Here is a 13,416-nt window from a genome sequence, read left to right on the forward strand (position 1 = left end):
GTAATGGAGGGGTCTGGTGATGACTGGAGAGGTGACACTGCTGGGACATTATACAGTAATGGAGGGGTCTGGTGATGACTGGAGAGGTGACACTGCTGGGACATTATACAGTAATGGAGGGGTCTGGTGATGACTGGAGAGGTGACCCTGCTGGGACATTATACAGTAATGGAGGGGTCTGGAGATGACTGGAGAGGTGACACTGCTGGGACATTATACAGTAATGGAGGGGTCCGGTGATGACTGGAGAGGTGACACTGCTGGGAATGCTGGGACATTATACAGTAATGGAGGGGTCTGGTGATGACTGGAGAGGTGACACTGCTGGGACATTATACAGTAATGGAGGGGTCTGGTGATGACTGGAGAGGTGACACTGCTGGGACATTCTACAGTAATGGAGGGGTCTGGTGATGACTGGAGAGGTGACACTGCTGGGACATTATACAGTAATGGAGGGGTCTAGTGATGACTGGAGAGGTGACACTGCTGGGACATTATACAGTAATGGAGGGGTCTGGTGATGACTGGAGAGGTGACACTGCTGGGACATTATACAGTAATGGAGGGGTCTGGTGATGACTGGAGAGGTGACACTGCTGGGACATTATACAGTAATGGAGGGGTCTGGTGATGACTGGAGAGGTGACACTGCTGGGACATTATACAGTAATGGAGGGGTCTGGTGATAATTGGAGAGGTGACACTGCTGGGAATGCTGGGACATTATACAGTAACACCACTGGAGGGGTCGGGGTGATGACTGTATCATTATGTGTCAGGTTCCTATAAGGTGTCAGGACGTGGCGGTTTATTTCTCCATGGAGGAGTGGGATTATGTAGAAGGACACAAGGATCAGTACAATGATCAGGTCATGATGGAGGATCAGCAGCCCCTGACGTCACCAGGTAATAGACATGATCAGTATAAGGAGGACACTCCTACAGAGAAATATCTGATCTATATAAATGCTACAGACATAAAGGAAGAAAAAGAAGAGCCAGATGTGAGCGGTGATGAGCAGTATAAGGAGGACATTCCTACAGAGAAAGATCTGCTCTATATGAATGCTACTGACATAAAGGAAGAAGAAGAGACAGATGTGAGCGGTGATGAGCAGTATAAGGAGGACATTCCTACAGAGAAATATCTGATCTATAATAATGCTACAGACATAAAGGAAGAAAAAGAAGAGACAGATGTGAGTGTTGATGAGCAGTATAAGGAGAACATTCATACAGGGAAAGATCTGATCTATATTAATGCTACAGACATAAAGGAAGAAGAAAAGACAGATAGGAGCAGTGATGAGCAGTATGAGAAGGACATTCCTACAGGTAACCGCCCAGGTGAGTAGTAACAGTCACAGATTCTGCTCAGTCACTGACTGTAATAATTTTATATGGAATTTTTTTAACCCCTTAAGGATGCAGCCCATTTGGACCTTAAGGACGCAGACAATTTTATTTTTACGTTTACGTTTTTTCCTCCTCGCCTTCAAAAAATCATAACTCTTTTATATTTTCATCCACAGACTAGTATGAGGGCTTGTTTTTTTTTTTTTTCTTCAAATTGAGAAAAAGTTTATTAAACAAATCAGTAATGACAAAAACTCAATAAATCAAGCAATGTACGGTAATGACGGCCTGGTGGGCCAAAATAGAACAGATCAAAACATACAGGTAGCGTTAAAAAGGAAAACATTGGAACAAGTGTGCGAAAACACCAAGAGAAAGTTAAGTCAAAGAAATGGAGAAAACCGTCCAAACACCTGGACAGGGGCATAAAAACAGTAAGATGAGGGGGCAGGCAAGTAGAAAGCCAGGCTGCCCAGGCAAGTGGGCAGACAGGGGCAGAAAAAAGAGCCATACAATACAAGACAAAGACGGTAATGAGGGCTTGTTTTTTGTGCGACCAGTTGTCCGTTGTAATGTAATCACTCACTTTACCATAAAATGTATGGCGCAACCAAAAAAATACTGTTTGTGTGGGGAAATTAAAAGAAAACCGCAATTTTGCTAATTTTGGAAGGTTTCATTTTCACGACATACAATTTACGGTAAAAATGACGAGTTCTTTATTATTTGGGTCAATACGATTAAAATGATACCCATGATTATACACTTTTCTATTACTTCTTTAAATTTTTTATTTATTTATTTTTTACCAATGAAAAAAATAGAGCTACAACAATCTCCAAAAGAATACCAAACTTTATTATACATTCTAGAAAAAATCTTTAAAACATGAGGTATAACTCACAATGGCGCACCAATAAAAACTTTCAGTGGGGTACAGACCATATTACATGCAAATGCTGATATTATAATATTGCACAAGAACCTTGCGGAGCTCTCATATATAATCTGCGGACTAATTGGTGTCCCTAGGGGAGGTTATCCTCCTGTCTATAGTGACCTGTCTGCAGAAAAAACTGCTCTGTGTGCATATACAATGTACACATTGCCGGATGTAAAACTATCATGAAGTCATGTGCACTCACCCATAATAAGTAAACGTCTGCACTCCACTGGACCCCTACAGTCACTGTTTCGCTCCTTCCTCAGGGGGCTCCGATCCGATCATCCATTTTAGTGACCGCGATGCTGCAGATGCCGTGATCTGTATTGATCACGGCATCTGAGGGGTTAATGGTGTACATCTGCGCGATTGCGGATGTCCGCCATTACCGGCGGGTCCCTGGCTGCGATCAGCAGCCGGGACCTGCCACGCATGATCAGGGCATCGCTCCTATGCCCGCGGTTATGCATAGGACGTAAATGTACATCCTGGTACGTTAAGTACCACCTCACCAGGACGTACATTTATGTCCTGCGTCGTTAAGGGGTTAAAGGGGTACTCTGATGGAAATTAATTGTTTTAATCAACTGGTGCTCGAAATTTATTCAGTATTGTACATTACTTCTATTTAAAAATCTTAATCCTTCCAATAGTTAGCTGCTGTATGCTCCAGAGGGAGTTATGTAGTTCTTTCCAGTCTGACCACACTGCTCTCCGCTGACACCTCTGTCCAGGTCAGAAACTGGATTGGTGAGTTGAGGCCCTGGGATTGGTGAGTTGAGGCCCCTGGGATTGGTGAGTTGAGGCCCCTGGGATTGGTGAGTTGAGGCCCCTGGGATTGGTGAGTTGAGGCCCCTGGGATTGGTGAGTTGAGGCCCCTGGGATTGGTGAGTTGAGGCCCCTGGGATTGGTGAGTTGGGGCCCCTGGGATTGGTGAGTTGGGGCCCCTGGGATTGGTGAGTTGGGGCCCCTGGGATTGGTGAGTTGAGGCTCCTGGGATTGGTGAGTTGAGGCCCCTGGGATTGGTGAGTTGAGGGCCCTGGGATTGGTGAGTTGAGGCCCTGGGATTGGTGAGTTGAGGCCCCTGGGATTGGTGAGTTGAGGCCCCTGGGATTGGTGAGTTGAGGCCCCTGGGATTGGTGAGTTGAGGCCCCTGGGATTGGTGAGTTGAGGCCCCTGGGATTGGTGAGTTGAGGCCCCTGGGATTGGTGAGTTGGGGCCCCTGGGATTGGTGAGTTGGGGCCCCTGGGATTGGTGAGTTGGGGCCCCTGGGATTGGTGAGTTGAGGCCCCTGGGATTGGTGAGTTGAGGCCCCTGGGATTGGTGAGTTGAGGCCCCTGGGATTGGTGAGTTGAGGCCCCTGGGATTGGTGAGTTGAGGCCCCTGGGATTGGTGAGTTGAGGCCCCTGGGATTGGTGAGTTGAGGCCCCTGGGATTGGTGAGTTGAGGCCCCTGGGATTGGTGAGTTGAGGCCCCTGGGATTGGTGAGTTGAGGCCCCTGGGATTGGTGAGTTGAGGCCCCTGGGATTGGTGAGTTGAGGCCCCTGGGATTGGTGAGTTGGGGCCCCTGGGATTGGTGAGTTGGGGCCCCTGGGATTGGTGAGTTGGGGCCCCTGGGATTGATGAGTTGGGGCCCCTGGGATTGGTGAGTTGAGGCCCCTGGGATTGGTGAGTTGAGGCCCCTGGGATTGGTGAGTTGAGGCCCCTGGGATTGGTGAGTTGGGGCCCCTGGGATTGGTGAGTTGAGGCCCCTGGGATTGGTGAGTTGAGGCCCCTGGGATTGGTGAGTTGGGGCCCCTGGGATTGGTGAGTTGGGGCCCCTGGGATTGGTGAGTTGAGGCCCCTGGGATTGGTGAGTTGAGGCCCCTGGGATTGGTGAGTTGAGGCCCCTGGGATTGGTGAGTTGAGGCCCCTGGGATTGGTGAGTTGAGGCCCCTGGGACTGTTGAGTTGGGGCCCCTGGGATTGGTGAGTTGAGGCCCCTGGGATTGGTGAGTTGAGGCCCCTGGGATTGGTGAGTTGAGGCCCCTGGGATTGGTGAGTTGAGGCCCCTGTGATTGGTGAGTTGAGGCCCCTGGGATTGGTGAGTTGAGGCCCCTGGGATTGGTGAGTTGAGGCCCCTGGGATTGGTGAGTTGAGGCCCCTGGGATTGGTGAGTTGAGGCCCCTGGGATTGGTGAGTTGAGGCCCTGTATCAATCGCAGGGGCCTCAATCACATTACAGTCTTATCCAAAGTAACTTATAGAGAATCTGACCCCTTGTTCTCCACACTAAAGCCAATATACGGGGTTATAGTGGGGTAAACAGCTTTACAAAGAGGGGTCACTTACTCACATCCGTGTAGTATATGCAGAGTTCCGGCGCTGTAATCTTTAGCTGCATTGCTACGTTGCGAGAGATTGTTCTGTATTACAAACTGGAGAAATGTGAATTCTACGAAGGTCAAAAACGTTTTCCACCCTGAAAGCTGCCGTCACCACAGCTCCCATCCTGGGTCACCACAACCCAGCTTTCCCGTTCATACGATGCGTCTGAGACAGAATAGGTGTCTCACCTTCCTACCCCAGAGAGACCATTTTATTCTTATAGCTTTATTACCAGGAAACTTTCCTCAGTGGCCATCATTTGTCCCTCAAGGAGTGGCCGCACTTGTCTGTGGGTACTACCGGACCTATTCTAATTCTTATGGATCACAAACACTTCATTTACCTCCCTGCGGCCAAATGTTTATCTCTAGGACAGGCTAGGTGGGCTCTCTTCTTCTTCTCCCCATTTTATTATGTGTCTCCTTTCTTCTTGGCACTAAGAACACTAAGGCCGGGTTCAAATGGCTGAAAATGTGCGGAATGAACACCCAGAAAACACGGGCGACATTCCGCAGATTTAAATGATCCGATGGCCGATAGGACGGCTCAGAAATGCTGCGTCTCATAGACTGTTATACATTTCCTATCGGAATCTGCAGGAAGAATAGACAAGTCTATCTGGACATTCCGTCGTGTGCACAGTGCAGCAGAATCTTATAGAAGTCGCCTCGACAGCACATATACTAAAATCCTATTAAAATCAAGCGGACTCTGCTGCAGCTTAATGTCCGTGTGGAATATTCCTGCTGAATTCCCTGCAGACATTCTGCGGTGTGAACATAACCTAAAGCTGATGCCCTGTCTCATACCAGTCATACCTGCTGACCGTATTCTAGCCCTATATGTAGTACTGTCACCTGCCTGTTGGGGGCCCCATTCTCACTGCTCTAAGCTCTGCTCCTCCCGAGAAGCCTAGTGATGGGGGCTTTCCATGATTCCAGCCGAACAGGAGAAATCAGTTGTTATGGGCCCTGTTGGGAAAATTCTGGTGGCCCCGTGTTCTGACCTCTATATTTTTCCACCTACGGATCTGTATTAGGGTTTATTCTTTGCGCCATGGGCTGTAGTTTTTTTTGTAGGCTTTTTTTTCCTGAGATTAATTAATAAATATGTGGGACAGACGAGGTGTGGCCCTCTGGCTGCCGACTTGTTCCATATGGTGTGGGATTCTCCTCTTTAAAGGGGTATTCCAGTGAAATACTATTATTTTTTTCTCATATCAACTGGCTAAAAAAAGTTAAACCATGTATCCAGGGGCGGCCTCCAGTATCTGGTCCATTGAAGACATTGCCCAAGGTACGGTCCTGGGTTCCAACTACAGATGTATGTGCTCCTGCCCTTCTCTGTGCCTTTCATGCATATAGGGGTACTCTGGTGGAAAACAATTTTTTTTAAATCAACTGGTGCCAACAAATTAAACAGATCTGTAAATGACTTCTATTTAAAAATCTTGACCCTTCCAGTACTTATCAGCTGCTGTATGCTCCTTAGAAAGTTGTTTTCTTTTTTAATTTATTTTCTGTCTGAGCACAGTGCTCTCTGCTGACACCTCTGTCCATGTCAGGAACTGTCCAGAGCAGCATAGCTTTGCTATGGGGATTTGCTTGCACTCTGGACAGTTCCTGAAAAAATTTTTTCCACCGGAGTACCCCTTTAATTCCTCCCCAAATATGTTGCTCTTGTCTTTCCTTTGCTCCACTGCGGGTTTCTCAGACAACAAAACCTCAGCTGATATTTATGAGCACCTCCTTATTTCCTTGGATACCTTTCAATCATCCAGCTCCTTCCCTGCTGGGTCCTGGCTATTTAACGGCAACAGTTCAAGGACCACGCAAGGGCAGAGGCAGTCTGATCTCCAAGCGCGTTACTATTGTTCCTGATTGTGATTCCATTAATAATCCTGGCCTGGCTGACATCTGGTTCCTAATCCTGGTTCTGACTTCTGACTATGCTGCTTTTGGGTGTCTAGCTTTGGTTTCTGACCCCTGGCTGTGTGTTTGACCTGGTTTCTGCTATACTTTATTTTTGTATTATATATTATTTTAACCCCTTAATGATGCAGCCAATTTTCATTTTTTCATTTATTTCTTCCCTCCTCGCCTTGTAATAGACATAGACATGTTTTTTGCAGAATCCACTGTATTTGATAATGAAATCCTTCATTTCCCATTAAATATTCTTTAAAACTGAAGCAATTGTATTATTTGTGAGGTGAAACTGAAAAGAAAATGTCATTTTGCTAATTTGATTCATAGGTCAGTACGATTTCATCGATTCCAAATTAACACATTTTTTTTCATGACTGGTTAAAAAAAAATCTTCTAAAAAAAATGAATATGCACTTAACTTACCCCTTTAACTTTTTTTTTGGGGGGGGGGGATAAATTATTGTAACTGAGTCATGTGATAAGTCTAACCCACAGAAAATCAGTGTTTAATGTATCAGTGGAAGAGGTCAGTCCTCGGTCAGCTGACTTCCTATAAACTACAGGATGACATCATCACATATCAGATTATCCTGGCAGCTCCCAGAAACCACCTCTCCCAGCTCTATCTGTATACTGCTGTTGTTTCTATGGGATCAGGATATATAGTAGTTATACACCTTCCCTCCAGCTCTATCTGTATACTGCTGCTGCTATCTCTATGGGATCAGGATATATAGTAGTTATACACCTTCCCTCCAGCTCTATCTGTATACTGCTGCTGCTATCTCTATGGGATCAGGATATATAGTAGTTATACACCTCCCCTCCAGCTCTATCTGTATACTGCTGCTACTGTCTCTATGGGATCAGGATATATAGTAGTTATATACCTCCCCTCCAGCTCTCTGTATACTGCTGCTGTTTCTATGGGATCAGGATATGTAGAAGGTATACACCTCCCTCCATCCCTATCTGTATACTTCTGCTATCTCTATGGGATCAGGATATATAGTAGTTATACACTTCCCCTCCAGCTCTATCTGTATACTGCTTCTATCTCTATGAGATCAGGATATATATTAGTTATACACCTCCCCTTCAGCTCTATCTGTATACTGCTGCTATCTCTATGGGATCAGGATATATAGTAGCCATACACCTCCCCTAAGGCTGTGTTCATACATTGCTTATATCCCATGATTTTCCAGAACTGCTTTAAAAATTATGCTATTCCCATAGTTGCGCAAATTGCATAAAAACCATGTAACGTTTGAACGAATCTGAAGACTTCAAATCTACAGAAAACAACTAAATTGTAAATATAGATAAAGTTTTGCCTCGTGGCGATATTTCTGCAATAAACACTCACCTTGAATAAGAAAGTGCCCTGATAAGTTCCATAAGGTATGGGGGGGCCGGTGTGGTTCTCCCTCATTACTCCCTCTCAGGTTTCACCTCTTTGCTATCCTCGGTAACTCTTGGCTCCTCATTTTAACCCTTTCCTCTTCTGTCTTTCTCCTTCCTTTCTTCCTTTTCTGGTGGGTAGTGTGGTGGGTCCCTCTGCCCAAAGGAGGGAATTCTTTCCAGCTCAGTCTAGGAGTTGTTATGCGCTCAAGTTACTCAGGGAGTACTCCCATCTCTGGTACCCCCGCGGTCTCCATGCAGCACCCGGCATCCGTCACGTCCCATCCCGTAGATATGAATGGAGGGGGTGTGACATCACGACCACGGCTGCCCAAAGCAAGCATTCTGAAAAAACGTTAGATAGGGGATAAGATGTCTTTGGGCGGAGTACCCCTTTAAGGTCCCCGGTTTAGGTTGTATTGTGTTTGTAGTCACTGACTGTGTTATGCAGCTGTCCTCACTCTGTATACATCATGCTGTGCTGAATGGGATTTTGTCCTACAAGAAACAAGCTCTCAAACGCAATGTAGATGGAAAAATATAGAGTTATGGCTATGAGGAGAGGAGGAAAAAAAAAGAAAACACAAAAGCTTAAATTTCCTGGGTTGTTAAGGGGGTAAAGGGGTATTCCAGGAATTTTTTTTATTTGACTATGCTACAGGGGCTGTAAAGTTAGTGTAGTTCATAATATAGTGTCTGTACCTGTGTGTGACGGTTTTCTCACAATTCTTATGTGATTTTCACCCCAATATTTATTTTTAACATCATCCAAAATTACTGTTGTCTCAGATTTTTCCCAGGTTGCAATGCGGCCGAGACCTGACATCACTAGTCATCTGATGACAGGGAGCTTGTCTGCTTCAATGGGTGGAGAGATCGCTTGGTGGGAGAGAGATCAATCTGCAACTAATGTAACAGCTGTGGGCACCCTGTTTGAAAACCACAGGTCTTTTGAATGTATGCAGTTAATTTATGTTTCAATGGGTGGGTTGGCTCATGTGTGGGAGGGAGTAAAATGGAATTATGGGATTTGTAGGCAAAGAAGGGAACTCAAACAGGAAATAGCAGTTCACAAAAAGCTAGCCACAGTGTTATGGTAATCGCAAAGCATAACCATTAGCCCCAAGACAAGCGCAGATCCTTCCTAAGCATGTCCATTACTGCCTGCCAGGTACGTACTAAAATCACCTTATGTAGATAACATCTGTTTTATTCTTGGCAGATTCTTGTACCAGGAGATCAGAGGAGAATCTTATATCTTCAGATTATAAAGCAGATGATGATATCACACAAGATACATATGAAGAACATTCCATTATCCCAGATACACCCTCAGCCCTTCACAGCCAAGATCTGTCATCTCATCCTTATATACAGGTCCGGTCTTCTCAGTCATCACAGGATGTTCAGCAAAATAAAATTCATAGAAGGAATGATGGACATCAAGGAGATTGTGCAAGGGGCAAGCGGTATTTATGTTCAGAATGTGGAAAGTGTTTTACCCACAAATATAATCTTTTTAGACATAAGAGAACTCACACAGGAGAGAAGCCATTTTCATGTCCAGAATGTGGGAAATGTTTTGCTCAGAAATCAGACCTTGTTGTACATCAAAAAACTCACACAGGAGAGAAGCCTTTTTCATGTTCAGAATGTGGGAAATGTTTTACTCGGAAAGCAGGTCTTGTTGTACATCAAAAAACTCACACAGGAGAGAAGCCATTTTCATGTTCAGAATGTGGGAAATGTTTTACCCGGAAATCAGGTCTTGTTGTACATCAAAGAACTCACACAGGAGAGAAGCCATTTTCATGTGCAGAATGTGGGAGATGTTTTGCTCAGAAATCAGATCTTGTTGTACATCAAAGAACTCACACAAGAGAAAAGCCATTTTCATGTTCAAAAAGTAGTAAATGTGTAACAGAGATGTCCGGTCTTGTTAAACATCTCACACAGGGGAGAAGTCAATTCTGAGCAATAAATGATGCAGATAACACATCTAGATATTAAAGGGGTAGGTCAGTTAATATATATTTTTTCTATTATTAGTTTCCTCCTTCATAGTTTTCTATTTTTGCAATAAACATCCATAAAAAATTTACACTCCTTCCACCACTATTCATAAGGTGAAATGTCATCAAAACCCTTTTCTGCCTCCCTGTTCTGGCATCTCCGTCTCAGCGGCTGTCCCTCCTCCTACAGCCCCCACTTTCTGAGATGGAAGTCACATGACCAACTGCTCAGATGACCACCTGACTCTCCATCTGCGTGGGAGAGCGGGAGACTTCTGTGTAGCAACACCCGTGAGGCAGCGCGTCTAGTCCCTCACGCTCCCGGCACTGATGTCTGCCCTGGAGCGTGGAGGAGGGAGATGAGCGGCCGCAGAAACTCGGGTGAGCCCCAGCAGTCACACTGACCGGAGCAGTAATAGTGTTCCAGGGCAGTGGGGGAACTATGCTACCTAATGTGGAGAAACTATGCTACCTAATGTGGAGAAACTATGCTACCTAATGTGGAGAAACTATGCTACCTAATGAGGAGAAACTATGCTAATGTGGATAAACTATGCTACCTAATGTGGAGAAACTATGCTACCTAATGAGGAGAAACTGCTACCTAATGAGGAGAAACTATGCTACCTAATGTGCAGAAACTATGCTACCTAATGAGGAGAAACTATGCTCCTAATGTGAGGAAACTATGCTACCTAATGTGGAGAAACTATGCTACCTAATGTGGAGAAACTATGCTACCTAATGTGGAGAAACTATGCTACCTAATGAGAAACTATGCTACCTAATGAGAAACTATGCTACCTAATGTGGAGAGATTATGCTACCTAATGAGGAGAAACTATGCTCCTAATGTGAGGAAACTATGCTACCTAATGTGGGGAAACTATGCTCCTAATGTGGAGAAACTATGCTACCTTATGTGAGGAAACTATGCTACCTAATGTGGAGAAACTATGCTCCTAATGTGGGGAAATAATGCCCCTAATGTGGGGGCACAGCTGCCTACCTAATGTTTTTTTATTTTACTACAACTCCCAGCATGCACTGACAGCCGAAGGGCATGCCGAGAGTTGTAGTTATGCAACAGCTAGAAGGGCTCATTTTGGAAACCACACTCTAGTGGTCTCCAAACTGATCCCTTCAGATCTTCCAAATCTGCAATTCCCAGCATGCCCAGACTGTCCAGGCATGCTGGGAGTTGTAGTTCGGCAACATGTGAAGGGCCAGATGTTGCCAAACTACAACTCCCAGCATGCCTGGACTGTCTGAGCATGCTGGGAATTGTAGTTTTGCAACATCTGGAGGAGTGCCTTTCGTAGACCACTGCACAGTGGTCTCCAAACTGTTGCCCTCCAGATGTTGCAAAATTAAAACTCCCAGCATGCACTGACAGCTGAAGTGTATGCTGGGAGTTTTATTTATGCAACAGATGGAAGTGCACGGTTTTGAGACCACTGTGTAGTGGTCACCAAACTTTTGCCCTCCAGATGTTGCAATACTACAACTCTTCAAAATAAAGGACCTAAATGAGGGGTGGACATAACAAAGTTATGAATTTTTTTCAACTCAGTCAAACGGCTGAGGGGGCCAGTCCACTTTTTAGCCCTCACTCTAATTTATAAAACTTAACTTTTATTAAATTATGAAAATAAACCGTGAGTATAAATTGTGTGATTTAAAAAGACCAGCACTAATCGCACTCCCTTTCTTATGATATCATGCCACACCAGGCGGCAAAATTATTTCTCTAATACATAGCGCACATCTGCAGTATGTGCAGCTATTTAGTGCTTGTGCTGTAATTAAAAACTACACAGAGCCCCTCCTAACATGTTTCACCACGATGTGGCGTCATCAGAGGTTATGGGGCAATGTAGACCATTGCACAGTGGTTTCCAAACTGTGTCCCTCCAGATGTTGCAAAACTATAACTCCCAGCATGCCAAAACAGCCTCTGGTTACCTAGGCATTTAGTTTTACAACAGCTGTAGGCACCCTGGTTGGGAAACACTGATTATATATAATATCTAAAAATATTTTTATAAAAGATATCTAATACGCACAATGACTTGTATGAAAAAAATACATACGAGTGTATAGATATTTTTATTCAAATATATACAGTGACCCCCCGACCTAGGATGGCCCCAATATACGATCATTTCAACATATGATGGCCTCTCAGAGGCAGCATCAACATATGATGCTTTTGTATGTCGGGGCCATCGCATAAACTGTTTCCTGCAGCGCAGACTGCTTCAGCTGCCGCATAGCCATTTAAGGTGCCTGTGTGCTCCGGTGATTATCACTCACTTGTCCCCGCCGTTCCGGACCATCCTCTTCATGCTCCGCTGCATGGTCGTAGCTCTCAGTCGTCATTACGTCGCTGCGCATGCCGCCCCGTCATCCAATAGGAGCGACGTGTACAGCGACGCGATGACAGCGATGTAGAACGACGATCCAGGGCAGCGGTGACTGTCCGGAGCGGCGAGGACACATTAGTATAACTTTATATATTATTGTGGAACGGATCCCTCAACATACGATGGGTTCAAGTAATGATGGTTCATTTGGAACGAATTACCATCGTATGTTGAGGGACCACTGTGTGTATATGTACTGTATATATACAACCTATATATATATATATATATATATATAAAATGCTTTAGCAGAACTTTATTGGGGAGATATATCTCTGTCTATATATATATCTATATATATCTATATATATATATATATATATATATATATATATATATATATATATAATTACTATGTAGCAGTGTTTCCCAAAAAAGGTGCCTTCAGTTGTTTAAAAACTTTAAGGGTATGTTCAGACGAGCGGATCCATAGCGTATTTTACGCTGCGGATCCACGGCTGAAGGACCCCTACAGGGTGCTTTTAGATGAACCTGCTCGGAGTGGCACTACGCTGCTATGAGCAGACACACTGCTGCAATGTGCGAGCTGCCGCGCATGCGTGGTGTACCTGCACACATGGCGGCCACTCCCCCTGCTCCCTGGGCTAGGCCGAGAGCAGCCACGATGTGTGAATATACTGTGCATGTGCGCTGTGACTCGCACATCGCAGGCCAGATTGCTGTTGCAAGCAGGCACATCTAATGGCACCCTGTACCGGTCCCTCGGTGCTGGATCCGCAGCGTAAAATAGGTTGTGGATCCGCTCATCTGAACGTACCCTTAAACTTCAACTACACACATGCACAGATGGACTTTGACTTTTTGGGCATGCTGGGAGTTGTAGTTTTGCAACAGATGGAGGCCCCCATTTTTTATTTTTTTTTCAAAAGTTTTTATTAAACATTAATAACAAAGACAACATCCGCTCCAAGGAGGCGGAAATCAAACAATCAAGGGAAAAAAAAAAAGGGGAAAAACA

At 45.0% G+C, this 13,416-nt stretch overlaps 1 protein-coding gene across 2 annotated transcripts; it reads left to right on the top strand.

The window, feature by feature from the left end:
• Positions 1-815: 815 nt before the first annotated feature.
• Positions 816-10,806, top strand: LOC130298108 (oocyte zinc finger protein XlCOF8.4-like). Of its 2 annotated transcripts, XM_056550999.1 has the most exons (3): positions 816-1,350; positions 8,789-8,956; positions 9,222-10,806. In XM_056550999.1, the coding sequence occupies exons 1-3, from the start codon at positions 822-824 to the stop codon at positions 9,971-9,973; spliced, it is 1,449 nt and encodes a 482-aa protein (XP_056406974.1). In that variant the 5' UTR covers positions 816-821; the 3' UTR covers positions 9,974-10,806. The 2 variants fall into 2 exon arrangements, with proteins under 2 accessions (XP_056406974.1, XP_056406975.1); XM_056551000.1 differs by lacking the exon at positions 8,789-8,956.
• The last annotated feature ends 2,610 nt before the right edge of the window (positions 10,807-13,416 follow it).

This window comes from Hyla sarda (assembly GCF_029499605.1).
Source record: "Hyla sarda isolate aHylSar1 chromosome 1 unlocalized genomic scaffold, aHylSar1.hap1 SUPER_1_unloc_21, whole genome shotgun sequence".
NCBI lineage: Eukaryota > Metazoa > Chordata > Amphibia > Anura > Hylidae > Hyla > Hyla sarda.